The 25,156-nt window shown below is 47.9% G+C and overlaps 10 protein-coding genes across 13 annotated transcripts; 7 read left to right on the top strand and 3 right to left on the bottom strand.

The window, feature by feature from the left end:
- The first annotated feature begins 189 nt into the window (after window positions 1-189).
- Window positions 190-2,039, top strand: LOC108050108 (4-hydroxybenzoate polyprenyltransferase, mitochondrial). 2 transcript variants are annotated; one of them, XM_017131608.1, is made up of 3 exons: window positions 218-371; window positions 431-1,423; window positions 1,483-2,039. In XM_017131608.1, exons 2-3 carry the CDS (start codon window positions 455-457, stop codon window positions 1,690-1,692), a joined length of 1,179 nt encoding a protein of 392 aa, XP_016987097.1. In that variant the 5' UTR covers window positions 218-371; window positions 431-454; the 3' UTR covers window positions 1,693-2,039. The 2 variants fall into 2 exon arrangements, with proteins under 2 accessions (XP_016987096.1, XP_016987097.1); XM_017131607.2 differs by having other exon boundaries at window positions 190-1,423.
- Window positions 1,958-3,617, bottom strand: LOC108050107 (eukaryotic initiation factor 4A-III). The gene is made up of 4 exons (XM_017131606.2): window positions 3,358-3,617; window positions 2,930-3,296; window positions 2,679-2,870; window positions 1,958-2,616 (listed from the first exon to the last, which is right to left on the bottom strand). The coding sequence occupies exons 1-4, from the start codon at window positions 3,488-3,490 to the stop codon at window positions 2,109-2,111; spliced, it is 1,200 nt and encodes a 399-aa protein (XP_016987095.1). The 5' UTR covers window positions 3,491-3,617; the 3' UTR covers window positions 1,958-2,108.
- A 197-nt stretch (window positions 3,618-3,814) lies between these two features.
- LOC108050092 lies at window positions 3,815-4,654 on the bottom strand. The gene is given in 1 exon segment (XM_017131587.2): window positions 3,815-4,654. A coding segment is annotated over 1 exon segment (798 nt). The 3' UTR covers window positions 3,815-3,856.
- On the top strand, window positions 4,649-5,880 carry LOC108050093. Of its 2 annotated transcripts, none has more exons than XM_017131589.2 (2): window positions 4,649-4,737; window positions 5,151-5,880. In XM_017131589.2, exon 2 carries the CDS (start codon window positions 5,163-5,165, stop codon window positions 5,856-5,858), a length of 696 nt encoding a protein of 231 aa, XP_016987078.1. In that variant the 5' UTR covers window positions 4,649-4,737; window positions 5,151-5,162; the 3' UTR covers window positions 5,859-5,880. The 2 variants fall into 2 exon arrangements, with proteins under 2 accessions (XP_016987078.1, XP_016987077.1); XM_017131588.2 differs by lacking the exon at window positions 4,649-4,737 and adding an exon at window positions 4,970-5,090.
- A 1,878-nt stretch (window positions 5,881-7,758) lies between these two features.
- On the top strand, window positions 7,759-8,783 carry LOC108050084. Its single transcript, XM_017131581.2, has 2 exons — window positions 7,759-7,801; window positions 7,867-8,783. The coding sequence occupies exons 1-2, from the start codon at window positions 7,759-7,761 to the stop codon at window positions 8,781-8,783; spliced, it is 960 nt and encodes a 319-aa protein (XP_016987070.2).
- Window positions 8,784-9,343: 560 nt separating this feature from the next.
- LOC108050088 (THO complex subunit 3) lies at window positions 9,344-10,553 on the top strand. Its single transcript, XM_017131584.2, has 3 exons — window positions 9,344-9,513; window positions 9,588-10,122; window positions 10,184-10,553. The coding sequence occupies exons 1-3, from the start codon at window positions 9,424-9,426 to the stop codon at window positions 10,519-10,521; spliced, it is 963 nt and encodes a 320-aa protein (XP_016987073.1). The 5' UTR covers window positions 9,344-9,423; the 3' UTR covers window positions 10,522-10,553.
- A 2,638-nt stretch (window positions 10,554-13,191) lies between these two features.
- LOC108050105 (protein SGT1 homolog) lies at window positions 13,192-13,974 on the top strand. The gene has a single exon (XM_017131603.2). It carries the CDS (start codon window positions 13,282-13,284, stop codon window positions 13,819-13,821), a length of 540 nt encoding a protein of 179 aa, XP_016987092.1. The 5' UTR covers window positions 13,192-13,281; the 3' UTR covers window positions 13,822-13,974.
- Window positions 13,975-14,235: 261 nt separating this feature from the next.
- Window positions 14,236-15,708, top strand: LOC108050104 (GDP-fucose transporter 1). Its single transcript, XM_017131602.2, is given in 4 exon segments — window positions 14,236-14,544; window positions 14,604-15,009; window positions 15,011-15,328; window positions 15,382-15,708. Coding segments are annotated over 4 exon segments (1,014 nt in total). The 5' UTR covers window positions 14,236-14,467; the 3' UTR covers window positions 15,595-15,708.
- Window positions 15,629-16,948, bottom strand: LOC108050102 (50S ribosomal protein L1). Its single transcript, XM_017131601.1, has 3 exons — window positions 16,691-16,948; window positions 16,327-16,636; window positions 15,629-16,268 (listed from the first exon to the last, which is right to left on the bottom strand). Exons 1-3 carry the CDS (start codon window positions 16,879-16,881, stop codon window positions 15,705-15,707), a joined length of 1,065 nt encoding a protein of 354 aa, XP_016987090.1. The 5' UTR covers window positions 16,882-16,948; the 3' UTR covers window positions 15,629-15,704.
- Window positions 16,949-17,460: 512 nt separating this feature from the next.
- On the top strand, window positions 17,461-24,778 carry LOC108050101. 2 transcript variants are annotated; one of them, XM_044458594.1, is made up of 14 exons: window positions 17,461-17,570; window positions 18,511-19,179; window positions 19,250-19,507; window positions 19,568-19,731; window positions 19,791-20,204; window positions 20,310-20,360; window positions 20,430-20,486; window positions 20,558-20,923; window positions 20,977-21,124; window positions 21,183-21,412; window positions 21,468-21,786; window positions 21,846-22,107; window positions 22,171-22,291; window positions 22,355-24,778. In XM_044458594.1, the coding sequence occupies exons 2-14, from the start codon at window positions 18,569-18,571 to the stop codon at window positions 24,304-24,306; spliced, it is 4,953 nt and encodes a 1,650-aa protein (XP_044314529.1). In that variant the 5' UTR covers window positions 17,461-17,570; window positions 18,511-18,568; the 3' UTR covers window positions 24,307-24,778. The 2 variants fall into 2 exon arrangements, with proteins under 2 accessions (XP_044314529.1, XP_016987087.2); XM_017131598.2 differs by having other exon boundaries at window positions 20,310-20,486.
- Window positions 24,779-25,156: the final 378 nt, after the last annotated feature.

The raw sequence follows: 25,156 nt of genomic DNA, 5'->3' as shown, positions 1-25,156 counted from the left end.
CCTTTGTAAGGAGGTGTTTCTATATACCTACCTATATCTACCTATTTGTGGATTTATAAACATTTTAACCCTTTCTTTTTCAATTAATGGCAACAAAATTAAAAAACCACACGGGTAGCACATGCAAAATATTTCTACAATAAATATTTAATTTAAAATTTAAGATTGGCGCGCGTATTCTTGCAGTGTTACCGAATATTTTTTCACCGCTTCGCAGATAGCGGAGACTTACTCCACAGGTAGCAAGTACACACACCATTGTATTTGCTTTTTAGAGGTGGAAAAACGTTTTAATGTTTTGGGAACATCGATGATGACATTGGTTTTTCCATCTCTAACCAAAGTTCTACCAAAAATCTTGCCATTTTTTCGTGAGTTTTTAACGAAAACTTCACCGTATATTTTGTGATTAAATGCCGTAACCGTTCAGGGTTAAATTGCAAGTTGAATCGCAATGTTTGCGCTACGACACCTACGACTGCATAGCTCGCGACACTTTCGCAGCTCTTATGCGGCGGCGGCAACAACAAAACACATGCTGACCCGGCCGACAGCGCGTGTTCTGATTGGAGATTTGAGCCACTGGGATAAGCCGCCGATTCAGGATTTGAGCTTCAGGAACTCGAGTACCGCCTCCGAACCCGTGAAACCACGAACGCCGGTGGAGGAACTGCTGGCGGCCGCCAAACCCTACGCCCAACTAATGCGAATTGACCGGCCCATCGGGACGTACCTCCTTTTCTGGCCCTGCGCCTGGAGCATAGCCCTTAGCGCGGATGCGGGCTGCTGGCCGGACCTAACCATGCTGGGCTTATTTGGCACTGGAGCTCTGATCATGCGAGGCGCCGGCTGCACCATCAACGATCTCTGGGACAAGGACATCGATGCCAAGGTGGAACGAACCAGGATGCGACCCTTGGCCTCCGGGCAGATCAGCCAGTTCGATGCCATAGTCTTCCTCTCAGCGCAGCTCAGTCTGGGTCTTCTAGTGCTAGTCGAGCTCAACTGGCAGTCCATATTGTTAGGAGCCAGTTCGTTGGGTCTGGTAATCACCTACCCGCTGATGAAGAGGGTCACTTATTGGCCCCAGCTGGTCCTGGGCATGGCCTTCAACTGGGGTGCCCTGCTGGGCTGGTGTGCTACCCAGGGCAGTGTCAACCTAGCCGCCTGTCTGCCCCTCTACCTCTCCGGCGTTTGCTGGACCATTGTGTATGACACAATTTACGCCCACCAGGACAAGCTCGATGATCTACAAATAGGGGTGAAGTCCACGGCTTTGAGATTCGGCGAGAACACCAAGGCGTGGCTGTCTGGTTTCACGGCAGCCATGCTGACGGGTCTGTCAGCCGCCGGCTGGGCTTGTGATCAAACAGTGCCTTATTACGCGGCTGTGGGAATTGTTGGTGCTCACCTAGTGCAGCAGGTAAGCGTATTTATAATGCCACCCCATTAGTAACTCATTTAAATCTATCTTAATTCCAGATCTCCTCCCTCAACATTGACAACCCCAGTGACTGTGCCAAGAAGTTCCTATCAAATCACCAAGTTGGACTCATTCTCTTCCTTGGCATTGTTCTGGGCACCCTCCTGAAATCAGACGAGACCAAAAAGAAGGGTCAAACCACACTGACGACTTCCACGGCCAGCTCCTATGTTCCAGCGCTGCCCCAAAAGCCAGAGGTTATAAGCTGAGATAATCCAGCAATCCAGTGTTAATTAAGTTTATAGCGCGCTTTTTTGTTCGCCAAAACCAAAGTCTTTAGGTAGCTGATTAGGTAAAAACGTGTACATACGCTTATGACCATTTTTAGTTTATTTGCAATATTTTAAGTTAAACAAAATGGCTAGCTCACTTAAAAATCAATTAACTTTTAATTGAAAGTGCCTGCCTTGACGTAATTACTTACGTAAATCACCCATCCCCCAAACCCCCTTCTACATTTCAAAAACAAACTGGTTTCTGTATTAAATTCTTATGTGTTATTTATTATTATACAGATTTTGGTTGTCTATTGAAAGCCAAATACTCTTCAAATGTATTTACTTCATTTGTTTGTTGTTACGGCTAGGAAAAGGTGCGTTACATAAAAGTAAGATAGAATTGTAGTTTAGATCAAGTCGGCCACGTTCATGGGCATTTCGTCGATTTGTGTAGAGTAGTACTGTTCAATATCGCGCAGGATGCGGATGTCATCCGATTTGACAAAGTTGATGGCAACACCCTTGCGTCCAAAACGACCCGACCGACCGATGCGGTGGATGTACAGCTCACGATTGTTGGGCAAATCGTAGTTGATGACCAGTGAGACCTGCTGCACATCAATACCGCGAGCCCACACATCGGTGGTGATGAGGACGCGCGATTGGCCGGCTCGGAACTCCTTCATAATCTCGTCACGCTCCTTTTGCGGCATGTCGCCGTGCATGGAGCTCACTGTGAAGTTGGCCTCTCGCATCTTCTCTGTCAGCCAGTCGACCTTGCGCTTCGTGTTGCAGAAGATGACGGCCTGGGTGATGGTTAGAGTGTCGTACAGATCGCACAGGGTGTCGAATTTCCACTCCTCACGCTCCACCGCTACGAAGAACTGTTTGATGCCCTCCAGCGTCAATTCATCGCTGTAAGGGATTAAGGTTTATGTAAAACTCTGGAATACATATACTAACAGCAGTCAACTTACCGCTTTACCAAGATGCGAATGGGATCCGTCATGAATTTGGAGGTCATTTCAAGTATCTCATGGGGCAAGGTGGCAGAGATGAGCACCACCTGAGTTGCAGGTGGCAAATAGCGATACACATCGTATATCTGTTCCTTAAATCCCTTGTTCAGCATCTCATCTGCTTCGTCCAGCACCAGCATCTTAATGGCTCTTTAGGGTAAAATATTATTAGATAATATATTTTTTAAATAAATCATCCCAAAACCAACCTTGTTCGCAGCACTCGCCGCTTGATCATGTCGAACACTCGTCCTGGAGTGCCGCTCACAATGTGCTGGCCGTAGTCCAGTTTGCGGATGTCCTCGCCCAGGTTTGTGCCACCAATGCACACATGGCACTGAACGTTCATCATGTCGCCGAGGGCCAGAATGACCTTCTGGATCTGCACGGCCAACTCACGGGTGGGGGAGAGGCACAGGACCTGGGTTTCCCGCAACGTGGTGTCCAGGCTCTGCAGGATGGAGATGGAGAAGGTGGCCGTTTTACCCGTGCCTGATTGTGCCTGTGCAATCACATCCCGTCCCTTGACGATGGGTTTAATGCTCCTCTGCTGAATGGCCGAGGGTTTCTCGAAGCCTTAGGGGATTCCAGAAATAGGTTAACTCAAGATCGGCAATGAGGTATACACACCACTCACCATACGCGTAGATGCCGCGTAGCAGCTCCTCTTTCAGATTCATGGCATTGAAGGTGGGGATCACCTCCACGTCCTCGCTCGTCTCGAACTCCACGTTCGAGAGGTCCTCGGCCTGGGCATTCTTGCGCGCCATTTTCACTGCTTACTTATGTGCGGTTTTGGCAGTATTTAATAAATATTTACTAACTTTTCGGCTATTTTTCCAACTTTCACGAAAAAAAATGCGGTTAGGGATGGTGTAGTGACAAGCGCAGAGTTGACTTGGAACCGATAGTTCTTAGTAGTGCTATCGGTTTTAGAGCGGTAGTAGTTGAAAAAAGAGTGGCAGCACTGGTTTTAAAGGCGCTATTTTTGAAAAATGTTTACTGCTAATACCTTGCGTTTTTTTTATAAAAGGCTTTCACACAAATGTAATATATAATATTTAAATATTAACAAAATAAATGTTCAAATGTTCAATAGCAAAATATAAACATGTTTATTGCCTTCAACAAAACAATCAACTCAGGTGAGTTTGCGCCTGGCTGCTCCTTCTCCTCCTTTTGCGCAGTAACCTTTTCAGGGACTGGAGATCCTTTCGCTTAAGGTTCTTGATCTTGGACACGAGTTTCCGGACTGTGTCTATCCTCTGCTTGGCCTCGTTGGCGGAGGCACTTGCCTTTCTGGCGCTCTCTCTGTTCTTGTCCAGATCGACTTGCGCCTGATCCATGCAGTTGTGGAGCTCCTCCACCCGCCGCTTGGCCGCCTCGAGGAGATTGCGTTTCTCCATGACCTCTTTCTGGGCATTGTGGGCCACTCGGCGAACGATCTCCAGACTGGCCACCATCTCCTGGAAGAGACATTGCATGTTGGCCACGGTTCGCTTGATCTTCTCACGGATTCCCTTGGCCTTCTTCGCGGTGCAGGTGCTGGCGGCTATCGCCCTTTGGATCTCCTTGATGACTCGCTTCGTTTCGTTCAGATTCTTGTTGAACTCGTCCAGCAGCTGCTTCTTGCCGCTGAGAGCCGCCTCCGCAGCCTTGGCCGCCTGCGCCGCCCTGTCCGCCAGCATGGCCTTGGCCCTCTGACCCGCACACTCCCCCGCATTCGGCTGGGCGTCCTTGGCCTCCTTCGCCTCCTTGGCGGCCTTCGAGGCCATCTGGCTGGCCCTCATGTTCGCCTTGCAGAACAGGGAGCCGGGCTTGTAGCGCGGGTCGTTCCGCGGGGCAGCGTTCGCCGTGCTGGTCAGCAGGATGTTCATCAGAAATAGCATCGGAACCAGGGACTCGCAACGCATCGGGAATCTCGCATCTTACATAGATCTCAAGGCCCGCTCATCAGGAATATCAAAATAGCAGGGATCTCGTTGTGACACGTCTCCCTGTGAAATATGTAGGACTGGTAAATGTTTATTGAATAAAATATTTGTAAACCTTTAGGTTCATAAGATTCTTAATCAAAATAGGGGTGATTAAGAATTTAATTAGCCAACTCAAGAATCTGAAAAATACATACTATAAACCTAAAATGTAAAATCGTATGGATAGAACTTAAGTAACTTAATTTATTTAATTTTTTTTTAAGTAATCAATAAACTTAGTAAGCTCTGTCAAGCTTTTTCCGTTCTGTAATATCATTTTATAGTAACATATTTCGAGTTTATCAAAGTCCTGCTAACCATGGAGATAAAACCAGTGGTTTTCTTGCTTTTGCACTTATTGGTAGGTCTTTCTGAAGGCTATAAGTTGGCTCAGGTAAGAGGTAATCCTTTCACTTGGTGAAGATCAATTAAAGCCACGAATATCCCTTGCTAGATCTCCAATGACATGGCAGGCGTGGTATCGGAGCATCAGTGTGCTGGCGATAACAGTCGCCAGGAACCCTCGGAAAGTCATTGTGACATCAAGATGGACGGCAAGACGAAAATGAGGGCCTCCAGCATTGCCCAGAAGGCGGCCAAGGAGGCCAAGGACGCCTCCGATGCCCAGTTGGAGGCGGGAGAGGCGGCTGCCCGCCAGGTGAAGCAGCAGCTGGCCGACAAGGCACAGGCCGCGGCCAAGGCGGCGGAGGCGGCTCTGGCCGGGAAGCAACAGGTCGTGGAGCAACTGGAGTCCGAGGTGCGGGAGGGCGAACTGGTGGTGCAGGAGGAGAGCACCCTGCTGCAGACCACCCAAACCACCTGTGCCGCTGCGGGACAGGCCGCCAAACAGGCCACTGAGCAGCTGAAGACCATCACGCTGGCGGTGAAGAATGCCCAGGATAACGCGGTCAACTCCGAGCAGGTGGCCAATGGAGCCCAGCAGGAGCTGGCCGAGAAGCAGCAGCTCGTGGATGCGGCCAAGAAGCGGGTGGAGCTGCTCCTCCGCCAGCTGGACCTGGCCAGGCAAGACTTCAAGAGCACCAAGAACGCGGCCGAAAAAGCAGCCTGTGCCGCCCAAGAAGCCAGGCAAAGGGCCACCCGGGAGCGACGGCGGGCGGAACTGAGGCACATCCTGCGTCTCCAGAGGGGACGCACCCACTGAGACACCCACTCTGGTTTATATTCTATATTTTCTTTGTATTTGAGTTAGCAATCTGGGATGCAAGGCAAACAAGTCATACTAGTCAAGTCATCTTATTTCTCGTTTTGTACATCGTATAATAAATATTATATTTAATATTACAAAGACTACTAAAATTAATTCAAATTTTAGGATGCATATTTATAACTGCCAATCTTTGAAGAGCCTAGGAAAATATTGGCAATCATATATAAAGTCCAATAAGTTCAATGTGCCTTTAGGAAAATCAAAATATATCCAAATATATTCCCAATACTAAACTTTTTACTTTGGTCCTTTTATGTGTAACAATGTACAACCTTTGATTCTTAGTTTTATTTAAAAAACTGTTTTTTTTTAATATAAACTTTTTAAATTTCTTCCTAAAAGGGTCATTTTCGATTAAATTAAAGCTCATATTTTATGGGGCGTATACTTAATGCATGCATACTTCCATGTTCACACGCCGATCTGCGAGGAAGCGAACAATCATCGGACTCACGGTCTCTCGTCATCCTCAATCGCAGCTGGATCGGGCGTTTAAAGCGTCTCATGGCAATTAGAGGCTCTTCCACAATTGCGGCTACAAATTATCCAATCGGCCAGCCTGGTAGCATTGACCCAGCACCAGTATTGTTTGTGCCTGGCCAACTCGCAAAGCCAACGGGTTTGCACTTTCTTCGGCGACCCGACCAGTTTGTTTATAAATACATGGCGCCTCCGGTGGCAAACTCTCAATCGCCGTCGAGTCTCCACCGGATTTACTAGGCCCATTTGCCGCTGCCAGCTTTTCCGAGTGCGAAAGTAAAAGCGTTTTCCACCGAACCCGTCCATCGACATTGCCTTCGTTTTTGGGGGCGATCTTCCACTGGCTCAGAAGCATTTCGACTCCGCTCCACGCAGGACTTTCGTGTCGGTCAAGTCGGAATCGAAATATAAATAGAGAGGTGCGTGGATGTCATCGTCGTCCATTCCGTCATCGTCATCTTGAGTGATAACTGTGTGATTTGTGTGCTGTCCAGTTTGGCTGGCCTTAAAACTAAACAGGTTCTCCTGTGGAACCAATCAGTCCGTGACACACTAACGACTTACCGGTCATCCTAGAGCAAAGAAAGTGCACGGCCATATATGATATTAGCTAATAGGCAAAGCAGCCACGCAACCGGTTGCCAGTGATTATGCACTCAGAAAAAGTGTCCTTCAGATGTGGAAATATGCAGAGGCTTAACTTACATTATTAATTCATGATTTTTGTTGCTTTCAAAATTTAAAATGGGAATATACGCAAGAATTAAAATAAACTAAGACTTATCAACTGCCAAAGTTTCAATTTTTAAATATAGAAAAACGATAGAGAATCGAAAAGTTAAGTTTTTCACTAATTATTAACTAGTGTTTTCCAGAAATTTATACAAGTTTTTCTGTCTGTTAGTGCCAAAATGAATTGAGTTTTAAGTTTTTTTAACAACGTAGATGTTAAACAATGCGTTTAGACATAACCAAACTGATTATATTTTAACAAGAATGCACATTTTACTAAACATCGAAACTAATTTTATTCTTTAAAAGTCTCTCATTACAAATAAACATATAAAACCTATTCAAATTATATGATGTGCACTTAAACTCTGCATATATTTTAACGTTTTTTGGAAATATAAAAATTGTATTTGCTAAAAGAAAGTTTGAACTCTTCAGACATCTTTATCACTTTCAAGTAATCTCAATTTCCTCCCGATTTTATCGCTTAAAGGCATCCAATCGCTTCGTGCGACACAGGAACACATAGGCTTGCACCTGCGGCGATCACGAGTCTTCCGGTTCCGCGGCTTCCTTTCGCAGCTGCTCCATTGCATAACCACATAACCACCTAACGCCAGAGATGCCATCGCTGGTGCACCTCATGCTCCTGACGCTGTTTTTGGGTGAGTCGCACACGACTTCCTCATGCAAATCTGGCTGAATTGGGGATTTCCCCTCTATGATTTAGCAGCGATGCCGGCGCTGGGTCGCAAGGTGAAGCGCAAGGAGTCGCACTACCACCACCACGTCAACGTGCCGCCTCCACCACCTGCACCCCCATCCCACCAGGGACCGGGTCCAGTGCCCCAGCAAACGGCGGTGATCGAGCACGAGCTGCCGCCCTACACCTACGAGGCCATCAACCACGACGAGTTCGAGCCGGCCAAGGTGAAGCTCGCCCACTTCGAGGGCTCCTCGGACTACGTGGTGCACCCGCTGCACTCCACCGGTGGCTACCTGGCGGACAACGGACTGCGCAGCATAGCCAAGGGCTCGGCGGACCAGGCGCTGTCCGCGGTGGCCAGCCAGAATGCGGCGGGGAAGCAGGCCTCCTACGTGGCCAAGAGCACCCTGGCCCAGGCGGCGGCCCAGGCAGCTGGCACTGCGGTGGCCGTGCTGAAGGGCAAGGAGGTGCTGCTCCATCGCCTGGAGGACCAGAGCGTGGAGGCCCACAAGGCGATGGAGAACGAGCTGACCCAGCTGCAGCAGGCAAAGAGGTCGGCCAAGGCCGCTCAGTATGCCGCCCAGCAGGCCATCAACCATGTCAGTGTGCTCACCGCTGCCTTGAACAATGCCCAGTCCGCCTCGGAGTTGGCCCAGAAGGCGGCTTCGGAGGCAGCGGCCGAGCTGGCCTCCCAAATCGACATGGTGGCCCAGGCCAAGACCAAGCTGGAGCACGCCGAATCGCAGGCCTATGCCGCCCGTCTGGACTACGAGGAAACCCGGGATGCGGCCGAGAAGGCCACCCTCTCCGCCCAGGAGGCCCATCTCAATGCCAACGATGCCGCCCTGCACGCCAATGTGGAGCTCGCCGAGACGGCACACATCCACGAGAAGAGCGACCGGAATGTGAGGGAGCCGCCGCGGAATCATAGGCGTCCATGAGGCTCTGCCCCAATCCTTATTTATTTGTTTGTCTTATTTAGTGATTATGTTGTTGCAGCGATTCAATAAAGTTTTGTTGATTTTTAGATCTCTCTTTGTAAGTCAACATCGTGATTGCAGTTGGTTGAATAACGTCAACAAACCATTAAGAGTCATTCGAATTTAGTGCTTTTTAGGAAAATGGCTTTAGTTTTCCATTGACTTAGGATTTTTACAATATTTTCACCTCTGATGCACAGATGTCTAATAGTGATTTAAAACCAATATTTTTAGAACATAAAATAATATGACTGCGCGGTTATCAAAAAAATAACTTTTAAACCCAACTTAAAATTAAAAAAGCGTTTAAGCTTTTATTGAGTTGGGGGATCTGAAAGAAACATTGAATTCGATATTCGAGTAATGGACTTTATTTATGTTTTGGTTTTTAAAATAATATTTAAATAAACCGCCCTTGTTCTCGAGGCAACCGTTACTTTGGTGGGGATCCTTGCTAGCTCATCATTATCCCGGGTTTTTTGGGTGTTATTAAGTAAATATTATTTTGTGGGCTAGCAACGGTCACACTTTTGTTTAGATTTTCAGAGCCGGCAAAAATAAAACCGTAAATACCGTCTTTAACTTTAATTTAACTAAAACTATGAGTCGCACGGAGCAAACTTTTGATGACCTGAAGTCGTACTTCCGAAGCCACAGCAAAATCCGTGAGCAGCGGGCGCACATGTCCAAGGTGAGCTTGATTTCCGTTCCACTTAAAGATTCCTCTCTAAAACTTGTAACTCCCATTTGAAATGCTGTCCACAGGTGCACTCCGTTTGCTGGAACGCCGATGGTCGCCACCTGGCCTCCGGATCCTTCGACAAAACTGTGGCGGTGTACTCCTTGGAGCGCGATCGCTTTGTGAAGGGCAGCATTTACCGGGGACACACTGCGTCCGTGGACCAGCTCTGCTGGCACCGTACGAATCCCGACCAGTTTGCCACCGCCAGCGGGGACAAGACGGTGCGGATCTGGGACATACGCGCCGGCAAGTGTGTCTCGGTGACCAACACTAAGGGCGAGAACATTAACATAGCCTGGTCGCCGGATGGCAAGACGATTGCCGTGGGCAACAAAGAGGATCTGATCACCTTCATAGACACGCGCACGAATAAGATTCGCGTGGAGGAGCCCTTCAGCTTCGAGGTCAACGAGATCTCGTGGAATAACACCAACGACCTGTTCTTCCTCACCAACGGTCTGGGATGCATGCATGTGCTTAACTATCCTAGTCTGGAGCACCAGATGACGTTAAAGGCCCATCCTGCCAATTGCATTTGCATAGAATTCGGGCCCACGGGTATGCTAAGCTATCCTAAACTAAGTAATGACAGCAAATTTAAACCATTTGCAATTTCTAGGTAAATACTTTGCCACTGGCTCGGCGGACGCCCAAGTTTCTCTGTGGGATGCCAACGAACTGGCCTGTCTGCGCATGATCAGCCGCCTGGAGTGGCCCGTCCGCACCATATCCTTCAGTCACGACGAGCGCCTGATTGCCTCGGCCAGCGAGGACCTCATCATAGACATCGCCTTCACGGAGACGGGCGAACGGGTCACCGACATCCACGTGGACGCCTCCACCTTCACGGTGGCCTGGCATCCCAAGCAGTACCTGCTGGCCTACGCCTGCGACGAGAAGGACAGCGACCGGCGACGGGACGCTGGCAATGTGAAGATATACGGCTTCCCGGAATAAACTACTGCTTAAGACACCTCTGCTAGTAAAAACCTTGTTTGCTTTCCAATTACCTTGGAGTGTAGGTTTATGGATGGAGGGTGCTCCGAATGATCAACTTTAAAGTTGACTAGGTCACGTCGCGGTCCAACCAACTGGATTATCAATTGCAGGGCTTCGCCTCTTGAACGTGTTCATTGCTGCAATTCGAGTTTTATCTCCTCCGGCAAGCTTTTACGGCATCGCAGGACCTCCGGGCCATAACCTCCTGTCTGCTGCTTAATACTGCATCAATCGCGCGGTGAAAGACGGACCACCTTTGCCGTGGCAGCCACTTCACTTTTATCATGCAAATAACGACATTGGCGGCAGCTGACCTAATATAGGTTTACGGTTATGGCCTCCTGCATTTTAAGCCATTAATCAGTGGTCGCTCTCTCTGCAGAGGACTTAATCCGGGGAGGGGATTGCAAGTGTGGTGTCAAAGGATGTTTTCACAATCTCGTGTGTGTGTATGAATTGCCTCCATAAGCCACGAAAACTTGAGAGCAAAGTGGGGAAAGTTTTCGGCCAAGTGGGGTGGTGTCAATTGTTTGTCTGCTGTGGGTGTTATTATTTTTTTTGGTTCACCCTTGAACTATCTGGCAGAAGGCGCAAGTGACAAACAAACAGGATGAACGGAATGGGAAGGGGGAATCCCCCAAATGGATGTAAGTATATATCACTCACATATCCCATCCGCGTGCCGAGTGCAGCGGCAAAAGCCATTTGGATGCCATCCGCACATTTTCCGCCAAGTGCCCACTGCATTTTCCGCCCACCACCCACTCACCTACTCGAAGCAACATCAATATTTACTTTACTAAAAGTTTTCGATAAATTTCGGTTTAAACTGCCAGTTCCGTTATTTTTGAGGGGAAGGGGTTTCGGTTATTGGATACTTGCATTCGATAATAAATCACAGTTAATTGTTATTAATGGACTAACAGTGCTGTCTCGACAATGTGCTTAAACAACGTTTAATTATAAATTATTTATTTATTTTTACACAAATTTAGCAGCGGAGATCCAGGATTTAGTAATGGGTTAAATTTGATGGGAACTGTAGAACCCGTTTAATTGAAATCTTTTTATGAATGCTATTGCTTTTGCTAACTATTAAAATTGTGTCATTCTTAGTTTCAATATTTATTTTTGTTCATACAAGACTAATTTATTTTTAATCCTGTTTTTTAAGAAATTAAATTTGTGGCAACAAAAAAAGAATGTAAGGCCAAACTTAACAGAGGCTTTGAATGCCCTCTTCCTTATTCAGCACAGCTGTAAAGTCAGGATTTGTCTGCAAACGTTCCCCGCCCACACATGTTAGTTAACAGAAACTCAATTCTCGCATGCGATAAATGTTCCATTCCTATGGCAATGAAATGAAACACGTCTGTTAAACATTTCCCCTGCTAATAATAATGTAAAATAAATGTACGCATGTAAGAGAGTAAAGTCTAATAAGAATAAGAATCTATAGGAAATATTTAATGAAATGTAATTTAAGTTTTGTAGCTCATTTTAGCTTTTTTTTTATTATTTTCTGCATTCTGCAAAGCTTCCAAGAGTTAAGAAAATGTAACCTGTATTTTAAAAGATATAAATATATAGTATAACCTTTTTCAAGCAAAATTCTTTCTAAAACATCTTATGGTTGTATAGCCCATCCTTTTATGTTTTTTTGGCCAGCAGAAATGCAACAATTCTTTTCCTCTTGATTTTCTTAAAAATGTATAGTTGGTTGTTCTTCAATCCCGAAAAGAAAATAGTCAATTGATGGGAAACGCAAACATGAAGAAATGCCGAGTGCAGTCATAAAATTCAAAAGGGAACATACTTTCTGGCCAACTTGTTTCGCCCTCAACTCCCAGACTTTTCATTTCAACTGTCACTTTGGACAAACTTTGACAACGCAACGATTTCGATATGGATGCGGATTTCAGTGGGGAAATTTTAGGGGGAGGAGTGGGTAGGAGGAGGAGCACCGGAATTTATGTCGGGACTTATGCGCTTTCAACTGCTGTTTTTCCCTCAAACCAACGTATTGATTGCCGAACTAGAAGTGCACGTAAAGTGGCCTAAACTTTGTTTTTAGTTGGCTGCGGTTGGTTTGTGCACCATTTAGTTTTGGAAAAGTATACTTTTTCTGTAAATAGTTTTTCTATCTGTGTAACTTAACTCACACCTCATCGTTTTTTGTGCGTTGATTTAACTACAATCTATTTTTTGAATACATAAGAAAAATAATTTATTATTCTTGATGCTTAATATACAATTTGAAAAATATATGTTCCAGAAAAGTAATATTACTATTTCGAAAGATACATTCTAGTTCCATTTTCAAATTTAAAAGAAAAAATCAATCGACTTAAAATATTTAAAGAAAACCAGTATTTTATGGTATATTGTTTATGTATGTTATATATATGTATACCGTTTAGCAAATACATAGTTTTTATCTAATTTATAATGATGTACGTTTTTGTGCACTTTTCTTCATAAATGCAACATCCTATTTTTTTTTTGCATAAGCTTAGCATAGGAAAGTAGTGATGGACAAAAGTGGATCTAAATAGAGTTAGCGGGGACCTACTCCACTGTTATCGAGTACAGGCACCTGACAAACATCGATATATCGTCGATGTTTCCCCAACCTCTAAGTCAGAAGCAAACAACAATTGGAAAATCACGTCTTCTTCAAATTCGCATTTGTTTGCTCCGGAAAGGAAAGCCAGCGAGATGTCCGTGCGCCACGACTGGTACCAATCGGAGACAAAGGTGGTCATCACCGTGCTCCTGAAGAATGCCGCCGACAAGAACTACGCGGTGGAGATTTCGGAGAATCGGGTCCACATGACGGCGGATGGCTATGAGCTGGACCTGAAGCTAATGCACCCCATCGTGGTGGAGCGCTCCTCCCACAAGGCCTTCTCCACCAAGGTGGAGATCACCCTGGCCAAGGAGACGGGCATTCGCTGGGAGAATCTGGAGGAGAAGGTCGTCGCGGCTGCGCCCACCAAGAGCCAGCCCAAAAACTGGGACCAGCTGGTCAGCGAGGAGGAGAAGATCGACGAGAAGGAGGCCAAGGGCGAGACGGCCCTCAACAACCTGTTCAAGAAGATCTACAGCACATCCTCTCCGGAGGTCCAGAAGGCCATGAACAAGTCCTTCTCGGAGTCCGGAGGCACCGTGCTCAGCACCAACTGGAACGAAGTCGGCAAGGAGAAGGTCACCGTGAAGCCACCCGATGGAACAGAGTTCCGCGAGTGGGAGAAGTAGAGCGGCACGCTCGTATTTTTAATGTCGGAGAGATTAAGAAAAAAACACTAATAGATATATTTTTACCAATGGATCGGCCGACGACCAAAAAACAACGTTACAAACACAAACTAACAAGAAATGTTTTCAATAAATTTGATTTAAGAATCGCAATTTAAGCAAAGCTTATCTTTTAAGACATTAAATGGGTTGAGCACGCTGAATTTACCAAGCATGCTTAGTAGAATTGAATATAAGCCCCTGAGAGAAAAATAGGCATCTCAGGAAATAGAAATATGACTCATACGTCGAGTATACATACATAATCAAAATGTGCTTATCGCCCCCTTAGCTTTAATGTTTTGCTTAAAAAAATAGGCACTCTATATAAGAGATATTTGTAATATTTTAGTTATTAGTTAAAAACATTTATTTTTTGTGCTAAATTAGTGTAATTACTTAATAATAATATTGTCTAATCTGTTATGGATTTATTATTTTGAAATGTTAATGGCGACCTAAAACTTTTCGAACCACCCCCGCACTCAACTGAATTGTTCTTATTGGAAACAGCTGATCGGCAGACCGGGTTGCAGATACGTGTAAAAATAAACGCACAATTACTTTTCCCTCGCACAAATCGGACTCCAATCCCTGAAACAGCAAAATGTACAAGAACCTAGAGGAGCACAACCGCCTGGTGAACAAATACCTGAAGATTTTCTTCGTGGTGTCGCTTTACTGGTAAGAAACGTAAGGGTACGCCGTTTTAGGTACTATCTGCAATTCGTTGCCTTCCACAGGTGCACCTCGATTTTAACGGTTTTCGTGAATAAACACCTGCTGAGCAGCGATACAGTGAACCTGGGGGCTCCCCTCTTTATGTCCTGGTTCCAGTGCGTGGTATCCACGGTCATATGTTTCCTGGCAAGTCGGCTGAGCAGGAAGTACCCATCGGTTTTCACTTTTCCCGAGGGCAATCCCCTCGACATCGACACTTTCCGGAAGATACTGCCGCTTTCCGTGCTCTATACCCTGATGATTGGGGCCAACAACCTGTCGCTTTCCTACGTCACAGTGGCCTTCTACTACATTGGTCGCTCTCTGACCACCGTGTTCAGTGTAGTACTCACCTACGTGATCCTCCGCCAACGCACCAGTTTCAAGTGTCTACTGTGCTGTGCTGCCATAGTCGTCGGATTTTGGCTAGGGAGTGGACCAGGAGAGCCTCACGGAAGTCTTCTCTTGGCGGGGCACCATCTTCGGAGTGCTGAGCTCGCTGGCCCTGGCCATGTTCTCCATTCAGACGAAGAAGTCCCTGGGTTATGTGAACCAGGAGGTGTGGCTGCTGAGCTACTACAACAATCTATACTCCACGCTGCTATTTTTGCCCCTGATAATCATTAACGGCGAGCTGGAGACCATAATCACGTACCCGCACCTGTGGGCTTCTTGGTTTTGGGCCGCCATGACTCTCAGTGGCATTTGTGGGTTTGCCATTGGATTTGTCACAGCCCTGGAAATCAAGGTAATCGGCTAAACAACGTGCTTTACCCTTATCTAACCCGATCGGTTTTCCAGGTCACTTCCGCATTGACGCACAATATCTCGGGTACCGCCAAGGCCTGCGCCCAGACCGTGATTGCCACCCAGTATTACCATGACATCCGATCAGCTCTCTGGTGGACCTCCAATGTGGTGGTCCTGGTGGCCAGTGCTGCCTACACCCGGGTCAAACAGTTGGAGATGCTACGCCAGCACCAGCAACGCAGCACCGCCACCCAGAAGGCCTAGAAGCAACATCATGCCGCCAAAGTAATGTAGACTGTTTAGGACTCTAGGAGATGTAAGTTTAAAGTATGCACAAACAAACCATCAACAAAATACATAGGCATCTGTGTTAACTAATTGGAGGACACGGCTTCTTGGCGTTCCGCCGGTTCCTCCTGCTTTTTGGTCGTCTCCCTTTTCACCTTCGCTGTGCTCTTGTCCCACATCTCTGGCACATAGACGTAGGGATCGATCTTGAGCTGCTCACTGCTGGGCGGGCTCTTCAGCAGAACACGGGTAATGAAACGACCCTCCCTCTTGGGCCTCATGGTGTTGATGTCCTGCAGCAGGTACTTGATGTTGTCCTCCAGCTTCTGGGCGTCCATGTCCAACGTTCCCACCCTGGCGGTAATCAGGCCAAAGTTCTGCTGGTACTCATCCTTCGCAGCACTGTAGCTAATGCCGCTGGAGAACTTGACGATCATCTCGCCCAGATTGGTGCCCAGCGTTTCGCTTTTGGGATTGGGAAACTTGCGCTTCATCAGGCCACGCAGAGCCACCAGCTCGGCCAGAATATTGGGATGGGCAATGACGTACTGGTAGTCGGAGAGCAGCAGTTCGCCACTGGTTATGTCCTTGATAAGCTCCACGCCGCCAACGAGCGATGCGCCAGCTTCCCTGGCCTCCAGGACTTCGTTCTGTAAAGGGAATATAATGAGTAATTCGGGGATTCTGGAAATATGGAGATTCACTTACATTTCCCTTGGTAAAGACGATGATCTTACGGTCCTCGCCGTGATCAAACTTGTGTGGAATCATGGCCATGCGCTGGAAGTTGTCCACAAATCGGGTGATCTTCTCAGCCTGCATGTTCAGTTCAATGTCCACATTGAGAGGAGCGTTCGGTACATTGTACATGCTGGGGTGATGAGTCTCCCGGTGGCACTGGATGGCCTCCTGAACGGAGTAAACTGGCCAGCGGTAGTAGCGCCCCACGTAGCAGTCATCTTTGGGCACCTGCTTCCAGGAGTCGTCCACATGTTTGTCCGCCCGCTTTACGTTGATTCTGGAATCGGAAGGAACTTAGATCGGGCTTTTGGACCTTGATTTAACTATATACTTCTTATTGCGCTGGTTGTGAGGAATGAATCCCACCTTCTTCACCTCTACTTTGACTTTCTTCTTGCGGGCCTTCTCTCGGGTTCCCTTACGGGCCGCCTCGCTCACGGCGGAAAGGTGCAGCAGGCGGAGGGACTCCATCGTGGGTTGGCGCATGGCCAGTGCCCGCATTGAAGCCAGGATGGACTGCATTTCTTTCAAGAACAAGTTTATTTACCGGATTCCCAATTCTTGCTTTGCATAACCTCTCCGTGCAGAGCTGCCAACTTGGTCTGAAAACAGATGATTGGCAGCCCTGTCGCCGGCAGAAACATAAGCGTGCTCAAGAACCATGGTAAATAACTTTGCTCAGAGATACCGCTATTTAAATGATTTCAAAATCGTTGGATTTCTTGTAACGGACTTTTTCAAAAAATTCATTTAACTACGCTTTATTTTTATTTTCCAAATGTTCACTGCGGCACTAGTACGGCTTTAGTTTTACAATGACCGTAACCTTAAAATCTTTATTATCTCAAGTAAAAACTTAATATTCTAAATTTTCTGTGTAAATATTATTATCACACACTTCAAAACCCATAAAAGTAAAAACGAATCATCAGATCAGATTCAAAAACCACTGATCAAGCTGATTCTAAGAGAATTTCAGAAAACAGCAAAGAGATCCGCCCGATGCTCATGCTCTCCAAAAATAAATCTCATATTTTCCGAGTTTTCCGATCCGTTCGAAAGTGCCGTGCCGCTCAGAATAGCTTCGACCGACGAGCGGAACGGACGTATACGGAATTTTCGAGCCGCGGAAAATCGCGAGAATCAGAGAGAGTGACCGAAGAAAATTCCGCGGCGGGGCGGACGAACGAGTGTGCATAGGAAAAGTGCAAGTAATAATTTGTTATTGTTTTTCCTTTCAACAAAACACTGGCGAACACCCGAAAATAGCCCGACAACCTTGCGCATAAACCCATTAAACAAAAGAAGCGCAGTCAGGAAGAAAAGTCGAGGGGAAAAAAGAAAAATGTGTGTATTCAATGTGTGGCAACAGTTTTGGATATAACGTTCGGAAAGTGGCGAAAGTAATGGGGGCCGCCGACTTCAGATACACATGATCTGCTCGCAGCACCACCCATCCAGCGATCCAACGATCCAACGATCCGCCCATTCACCCATCATCCCCAACCACCCATCCACCCACCGGTCCACATCCACCCATCCATCCATCCAGTCCATTTCCCCGCTGAGTGCGTGCACTTTCGCATAAATTGGAAATATTAATTGTGTGTAACCTAAAAGTGGAATAAAGGAAGTGTGTGCGCACTTTGCGCGGAGGGATCGAGAGCGAGGGGCTGCGGGAAGACTGGGTGTGTGTGCTGTAGTGCGATCGCCATGGGGAGGCAAACAAAAGAGTGTCAGCGTTTTAAAAATAGTTTGGCTTGCGGCGTGATTTTATTTGTTCTTCTGCTCGGCCGCTCGACGATCGATGGCATCCAGTTCTTGAGCCAAAACCGTAACCAAGACCCAAGACCAAAGACCCAAAACCCAGGACCACAGTGAATTCCGGATCGGTTCCCTCGATTCGGTTAAGTGACCACACGCGTGCATATTTTTGGGAAATATTTAAAACTTTCGCACATGTGGGCAAACGTGCTGAAATGGGATTTTCGAAATTATTGTTTACATTTCGTGGATTTAATCGTTACACTTTAAGACTCGTTTATGTGTGCGTTTGGCGGCGGACGTTCCACATCGCTCGTCTTCCTCTTCTATAAACAATCTCCCGATTTTGATAATTCTCCGATTTTCTTGTCTTGTGTGCGTTTTTAGTGGCGTATCGGGCCGAGTAAACAAACAAAGCCCGATTGAGTGATTCTCCGACCCCGAGATGGACTGGGACAAGCCACCACCGCCCCCACATCCGCCTCCGAAGCCCAGACGCACCCGGTCCCGGCAAAATGTCCTGCACTACGAGTCCTTGCCGACGGCTCCGCCGGCCATGTACGGTCGCACCGAGGAGAATATCTTCCAGTTCCCGGCCGTGGCCTCTCGGGCCCGCAATCTCTCCGCCTCCCCGAAGTTCGAGAGGCGGGAGGCCAAGGACCTGCCCGTTTGCGAGCTGGGCAAGCACTCCTGCTCCAAGTGCCAGCCGTATCGAGCGGATCGGGGCACCATCGAACCGCTGAGAACTCGCCTCAATTCCGCCATCGAGGCCATGGACGAACTGACCCGGACTTACGCCTTGCTGGAGGGATTCCTGGAGCACCGACTGACCACCATCGCTGACAACGAGGCGGGTGAGCGGGAGGCGGAGTTGCAGGCACTGGAAGACGATATTCCCTCTACCAGTCAACAAGCCATCAGGCAGCGTCCACCCACCAAGCCACCCCGCTCCACCACCAACGACAACCAGTTCGATCTGGAGCACTCGCTCACTTGGCTGGAGTCCCTAATGGGCACCGAGGTGGTCCCGCCCTTCAAGCAGGGCAAGTTCAAACGGTAAGGAGAACATTTGGGGATCTTAAATAGAACAGTTTATATCTTAATTTAACCAACTATTGTCTTACAGTATTCGAGAGCGCAGCAAGTCCATGATGGACGAGGACCTCAACATTTTCATGAAGGGCGAACGACCCGGCTTGAAACTCAGCTCGTCCCGTCCTTATCTCCTGAGACGCCAGAGCACCTACAGCGACAACAAGGCAAAGGTGTCCAAGTGGACCAAGGTGAAGGCCGCCTTCAAGTGGGAGCGGGCTAATGTGCCGCCCGCTGGACCAGGTGCTCCGGAAACCAGTGTCCTGATGCCGCTCAACCACGAGGTGGAAAGGTTTGTATAAATATACGATATTTCCCTGACTTCCATTTAATGTTGGTCTTCTTCTTTTAGATACCTCAAGGTGCCCATAAGTGTGGCAGCGGGAAGCAGTTCCGCGGACAGCATCATCAGTTCCTCCTCCGGCCATATTATGAGCGATACTGGAGGCACACCTGGAACCATGAGCTCGGCCAGCTCCATGGAGGATCTGGAGGCAGCCAGTCGGCACAATTATCGTAAAGCTTTTTAATATATTCAGTTTAGGAAAGTTTGAACTAATGCAAGCCCTTATCAGGTCGTGATTCCTCCAAGAGTGATACCCGCTGTGATTCCCGCACCTCCCACTTTGAGGTGGAGCTGCGCAAATCCTCCACCGACGAGCGCCTGGACAATATCAAATCCTCTGCCCCGCCACTACCAGCCAAGTCCTCATCGAGCAAGTCGCTACGAAGATCGAAGGCCTTTTCCGACTTCGAAGTCCTGCCCGAGGATCATGTGGCGGAGATCAAGGCCACCAGTAGCCGGCGGCAGAAGCTACCACCAAGTCCATTGAATCTTAATCAGGTGAACCAGATGTACAGTGATCTTCCGCAACTCCACTCGCCGTTGAAGAGTCCCAAGGATTCGCGGATGCGTCGTGTCCATTCACCGGGAACCTCCTCCGTGCCCAGCAGTCCCTCCAGACAGTCGTCTTTCTTCGGTGAATTTGGTGGGTGAGCCAGAGATAACACTACTTAAGGGGTAACTTCCCCTGGTGTTATCCCTTAATCTCTTTAATTATATGAGCTTTCCATAACATTTGGGCTTCTTGCAGAGAGCGAGGATCTGTCCAGTGGCGATTTCTCGGAGCCCACTACTCCAAACTGTAAGAATTTCCCACAGAACACAGACGACGAGGTATTTCAACATTATCAACTTCTCGTACTCAAACTAGATTCGGAGTTTAAGACCAAGCAATGCGAGTTCGAGCGTTCCAGCGCCAACAACCGCAGTAGGAATCCCCTGAAAACCGGAAAACAATCGCCAAGAAAGTGCTAATCCATGTGTATCCAACCATTTTAGGTATCAAACTGGGCAGTGGTGCAGCCGCAGGAGCAGCGGGAAGTGGAAAGCGGAGCAGCGAGGAGCACTCGCCCACTCAGTTGCTGCACAATGAGCTCGTGTCCACCGCCCAGCTGGAGCAGAATCTCACCCCGCAGTTCAAGAAGAAGCTGCACAAGTGGCGGGCCAAGCAGCAGAATTGCCCGGGAGGATCGTATGCCTCCTCGGAACCGGCGGCTAGTCCCACAGCCAAGAGTCAGAGTTGTGAGGTGAAGCCCAAGATCGACTGGAACCTCTGGAGCATGGGGCAGCTGAAGCTGGAGGGCCAGGGTCTGTGTGCTCTGCCCGATCAGAAGGATCTGCCCGAGAAGTTCCAGAAGAAGTTGGGTGAGTATCTGCCTATTTGGTATCGATTCAATTCAGTAAACGTTTCTTTTTAGAGCAATGGAACCGGTTGAAGTGTGCTCCTGGTGGCGGCACCACTTCCGACAACGACTCCTTGAAGCGGGGATCCAAGCACAGTCAGTCCACTAGAAGGGGATCCGATGATGATCGATGGTACAAGCACAGGCCACATGACAAAGAGAAGTTCGTTTGAAGCAATCCCCAACTAATCCTTTAGCTAATCCTCTAATGACTCCCGCAGATTGTCCCGCCTTAAAGCCATTGTGGTACCGGATCACACCAAGAAGATCGAGGTCAAGACTTCGGATGGCGAGGTGATGAAATTCGAAGGCATCTCGAGGAAGTTCACCAGGAAGCTGTACGAGTGGGAGAAGGCCAGGGGGATTGGACCAGAGGCCTCCACCTTCGCCCTGTTGCATCCGGGTTACTGTCCCATCGATGTAAGGCGCATCAACAAGGAGTGCAACAAAGGTGGGTATGGGATGAATGGAATATCATTTAAAGCTAATCGTTGACTTCCTTACAGTGGCAGCGGATCACTCCCCCACCCTCAGTCGTTCCCTCTCCCTGGACAGCGTGTCACCCAACTGTAATCTGGCACAGGCCATCTCTCAGCAGGCTTCATCCCTGTCCCTGAACGACGTCAACGATCTCAAGGAGATCGAGGACAGTAACGATGCCCTCACGGACCACGAGTTCAAGAAGTACGACGAACCGGAGGCGGTGATGGTGGAGGTGGAGGAGCACATCCATGACACCGCTTCGCCACTGGTCACCGCCCACACGTTAGTGGAGCAGCAGACGCCCATCTACAAGTACGAGGAGGTGCAGCGCAACGACTATGTGTAGGTGGCATGTCCCATATCCGATCCTCCGGTTAATAATCGCTTCCAATCCCCTCCAGCAATTCGCGTCGCGTCCAGAGCTTCGAGTCGCACACGAATCTGGCCCCCTTGCTGGGCGCACTGAAACGTGCCGATGAGCTGTTTGGCCAACTGAGGAATGCCTCACCCGATCTGCTGGAACACCCGTCCATGCGGGACTGCCAGACCGCATTGCTGAGCATTCGTAGCATTTATCCGTACTACTCCAACAACCTGATGAAGGCGGGCGTGCTCAACGCCATATCCGATGTCCAGGGCGAACTGGGACGTCTGGCCGAGTTGGTGAGCTATCAGAAATTACTTACCAAATATATGGGTTACCTAACCTGCTTTTTGCCACTGCAGAGCCAAAAATCGCCACTGGATGAGGCCTGCTGCCAGGAAACCATGCAGGAGCGGACACTGGAGTATCTGGAGGAGCTCCAAGGACTGCTAGAATGCCTGCAGTGCCTCAAGCTAAGCATACGTGAGTGCTTTTACATACCTGTAAAGTAAACTCTTAAGTAACTTAACCGTAATGACTTTCCAGAGGGTGGAACGAATCGCTATCCCCGGGACATAGTGCCGGATATCAACATCACCAGCGAGGATGGGCAGCAGTTGGACTCCAGTTCTGCCTATGCCACCTGCGACAATTCCAGCCGGGATCAATTGGCCCAGGACGACAATAGCAACAGTGCCAGTGCCGCCTCGCCAATGGAGCACGAAACGGAGACCAGCACCACGACGGGCACCCTGTGCCGCTCCAGCCTGCCCACTGTGAATGTGAATGCCCATCCAAGTGTAAATGGTGTAGGCAATGCCACTGCCTGTGCCAAGAAGAAACTGCTGCGATTGCGGAAGATGGGTTCCCGGCAGAACAGCAAGACGGAGAGCGACAGCAGTGATGCGGATACCCACTCGGTCTTGGAGACACCGCGCCGATTGCGCAGGAAGAACTTCCGGCTGAAGCAGCGATCCCTGGATGATGACTTCCGGTTGGGTTCGATCACAAATGAGCAGGAGGTGACTCCACCTAGAGAGGAAATTGTCTACGGTTCACTGAAGGTCAAGCCGGGTGAACTCATCGAGCAGAGTCAATGCGTGGCACCTGCTCCACTTTCGACTACTGCTCCTGTTCCGTCTACCTCTTCCAGTGCATCCACCACTCCGTTTACTTCAACCACTCCTTCTGCAACAGTTACTCCATCTACAAAACTGGGTGCCTTTATTCCGCCTCCTTTGCCGGAGCATAATCGATCATACAATACGAATGCCAATGTTTTTGTGAAAACCAAACGCAAACTATTCACCACCATCCCAGAACCAAGTGCCGCTGAAGGCATAGCTTTGATCGAAAAGGATCTAGATAGTCCCACAGAGAATAGAGCGGAGAAGTTGGATAAATCAGATAAGATCAAGTGCCCTCCAAAGCCCCTCAATTTATATAAGTCCATCAGTTTGGAACGCTTAACTAATCCGCCCAATAAAGAGGACCTGCGAAAGTGTCAGAGTAGCGAGAACTTCCGGCGGGGATGCCTGTTCGTGCGTCCTCCACTGGCCAGCGATAGCATGGAGAGATTGGCGGAGGCCAAGAAACCGCAGGACTCGAACAATCCCCCAGTTCCGCCCCGGAAAGCTCATCTCTACAAGAAAAACTCGCTGCACAAGTCGCACAGTGCCAATGCCAGCAACAGGATTGAGCACAAGATAGCCAAGACCAGCTCCGGTCCCAGCTTCTCCAGGGTGCATCCTCCGCCGCCAGTCCCAGTTCCCTTGATCTTACCCAATAAACAGGATAACACGCTGCCGCGTATCCAAAGAAAGCATCCCAACACACCCACCAAGGCGAAGCAGTTCGAGTTCCCGCCACCACAGATCCTCATAGCAGAGCGTCCAGCCACGCCCCTTTCGGAACGGGCCATCCGCCTCCAGTTGGCCAAGGCGCAGTTCCTTCAGAGTGCTCCGGTGACTCCACGTCAGGAACCTCAAACTCCAAGTCGGAATTCCGATTCGGTGGTACTCCAAAAGAGCATCAGTGCGGGTAGCATGAGAGGAGGAGGAGGAGGAGGAGCAGCTGCCCATGAGCCCACCAAGCAGCAGCCTTATCATGAGGTATCCACCGATCAGGAGAGTGTGGGCAACTCCAGTGCCTACGACAGTTTGCCCAGGTCCGTCAGCCGGAGTGCCAAGATCTCCAGCAAACTGGGATTCGCCACTCTCACCTCAAAGTTGCGAAGGGGCAACAAGAAGCCCAAGGAGCCACCACCAAGTCCTGGGAGCGCCCTATCCGCCCTTTGCCGGCAAACTCTAATGGCCGATGTCATAGCCATACCGCAGGCCTTTGCCTCAGAGAAACCACCACCTAGTCCCACGGGTCGAAATGTATCCAAGTCCCAGAGCACGCCACAGGCTGCAGGTCCTTCGACCATCAACTTCGAAGGAATAAACAAGTCCTTGAGCGAGCAGTATGTCCGCCAACTTAAGGAGAGCGACGTCTAGTCAGAGTCCCCAGTCTCAAGTCCAGAATCTAGTCATAGGAGTAATGTGTAAACCGAATGTCCGAGATGTTTGAATGCATTTTAGGGTCTGTATTGAATCCACATAACAATATTTTCACTCGATTGCCACCAAAAAAAGGATATAAACGATTGTCAAACGAAAGCAGCCAAAGTAGAGATACTCGAAAGTCCATTAATGAAGAAGAACTATCTTGATCTGTGTAAAATCGAAAAGTCCAAAACTAAATAGTTTTTCAGATGTAGTTACTAAAACATTATTTTTTTTGATTGATTCGAAATTTTGTAAAATGTATAGTAACCAAATCTAGGATTATGTTTTTAAAGAATTTTGAGGAAATAACTGTTGGAATATGTAACACCTTAAATATATTTAACTCTTATTTTTCCAATAACAAAAAAAAAACAGAAAAAATGCTGATGTTCCTTTGTGCAATAAATTAATTTAATTATTATGCGATTCGCACTTTAAAAATAAGAACTTTCTTATGAAGCCTGAAAATAAAGTAATATCAATGGAAAGAATTGAAATAAAATAATTAATACCATTCATGCTTACTATTTAGCATGAATTGTATTAATTATTTCCTTAATAACCTTCACAAATACTTTCCCCAATTCCCCATAACTTTTCTTACAGACATCCGATTTCAAAGTGGCATATTTCCAAATGTGGTTTAATTCTCTAAAAATCTGTGTTTTTACTTTTGTTTTTATTTTTGGGTCGCTTTATCGTCATTTTGATGATGAACCCCCTTACCAAATTTTCGATAAATGGCTTTGCCGAAAATTACCAAAAACCTGCACGTCTAAGCCCATAACTTTTCTTACAG

The sequence above is a fragment of the Drosophila rhopaloa genome, unplaced genomic scaffold (assembly GCF_018152115.1).
Source record: "Drosophila rhopaloa isolate 14029-0021.01 unplaced genomic scaffold, ASM1815211v1 contig_167, whole genome shotgun sequence".
NCBI classification, from domain to species: Eukaryota; Metazoa; Arthropoda; class Insecta; order Diptera; family Drosophilidae; genus Drosophila; species Drosophila rhopaloa.
The sequence above is the reverse complement of the archived record's forward strand: the minus strand, read 5'-3'. Positions and strand labels throughout refer to the sequence as shown.

Bases quoted from the DNA above. Each gene is read 5' to 3' on its own strand.
- LOC108050105 (XM_017131603.2), top strand. From the start codon at position 13,282: ATGTCCGTGCGCCACGACTGGTACCAATCGGAGACAAAGGTGGTCATC.
- LOC108050093 (XM_017131588.2), top strand. From the start codon at position 5,016: ATGGAGATAAAACCAGTGGTTTTCTTGCTTTTGCACTTATTGGTAGGT. The intron at 5,091-5,150 runs GTAAGAGGTAAT...ATCCCTTGCTAG, and splicing joins AAGGCTATAAGTTGGCTCAG to ATCTCCAATGACATGGCAGG.
- LOC108050102 (XM_017131601.1), bottom strand. From the start codon at position 16,881: ATGCAGTCCATCCTGGCTTCAATGCGGGCACTGGCCATGCGCCAACCC. The intron at 16,637-16,690 runs GTATATAGTTAA...TTCCGATTCCAG, and splicing joins CACAACCAGCGCAATAAGAA to AATCAACGTAAAGCGGGCGG. The intron at 16,269-16,326 runs GTAAGTGAATCT...TTCCCTTTACAG, and splicing joins TCGTCTTTACCAAGGGAAAT to AACGAAGTCCTGGAGGCCAG.
- LOC108050088 (XM_017131584.2), top strand. From the start codon at position 9,424: ATGAGTCGCACGGAGCAAACTTTTGATGACCTGAAGTCGTACTTCCGA. The intron at 9,514-9,587 runs GTGAGCTTGATT...TGCTGTCCACAG, and splicing joins AGCGGGCGCACATGTCCAAG to GTGCACTCCGTTTGCTGGAA. The intron at 10,123-10,183 runs GTATGCTAAGCT...TGCAATTTCTAG, and splicing joins CATAGAATTCGGGCCCACGG to GTAAATACTTTGCCACTGGC.
- LOC108050108 (XM_017131607.2), top strand. From the start codon at position 455: ATGTTTGCGCTACGACACCTACGACTGCATAGCTCGCGACACTTTCGC. The intron at 1,424-1,482 runs GTAAGCGTATTT...TCTTAATTCCAG, and splicing joins GTGCTCACCTAGTGCAGCAG to ATCTCCTCCCTCAACATTGA.
- LOC108050101 (XM_017131598.2), top strand. From the start codon at position 18,569: ATGGACTGGGACAAGCCACCACCGCCCCCACATCCGCCTCCGAAGCCC. The intron at 20,205-20,309 runs GTGGGTGAGCCA...GGCTTCTTGCAG, and splicing joins GTCTTTCTTCGGTGAATTTG to AGAGCGAGGATCTGTCCAGT. The intron at 20,487-20,557 runs GTAGGAATCCCC...CAACCATTTTAG, and splicing joins TTCCAGCGCCAACAACCGCA to GTATCAAACTGGGCAGTGGT.
- LOC108050107 (XM_017131606.2), bottom strand. From the start codon at position 3,490: ATGGCGCGCAAGAATGCCCAGGCCGAGGACCTCTCGAACGTGGAGTTC. The intron at 3,297-3,357 runs GTGAGTGGTGTG...GAATCCCCTAAG, and splicing joins ACGCGGCATCTACGCGTATG to GCTTCGAGAAACCCTCGGCC. The intron at 2,617-2,678 runs GTAAGTTGACTG...AATCCCTTACAG, and splicing joins ATTCGCATCTTGGTAAAGCG to CGATGAATTGACGCTGGAGG.
- LOC108050084 (XM_017131581.2), top strand. From the start codon at position 7,759: ATGCCATCGCTGGTGCACCTCATGCTCCTGACGCTGTTTTTGG. The intron at 7,802-7,866 runs GTGAGTCGCACA...TCTATGATTTAG, and splicing joins GCTCCTGACGCTGTTTTTGG to CAGCGATGCCGGCGCTGGGT.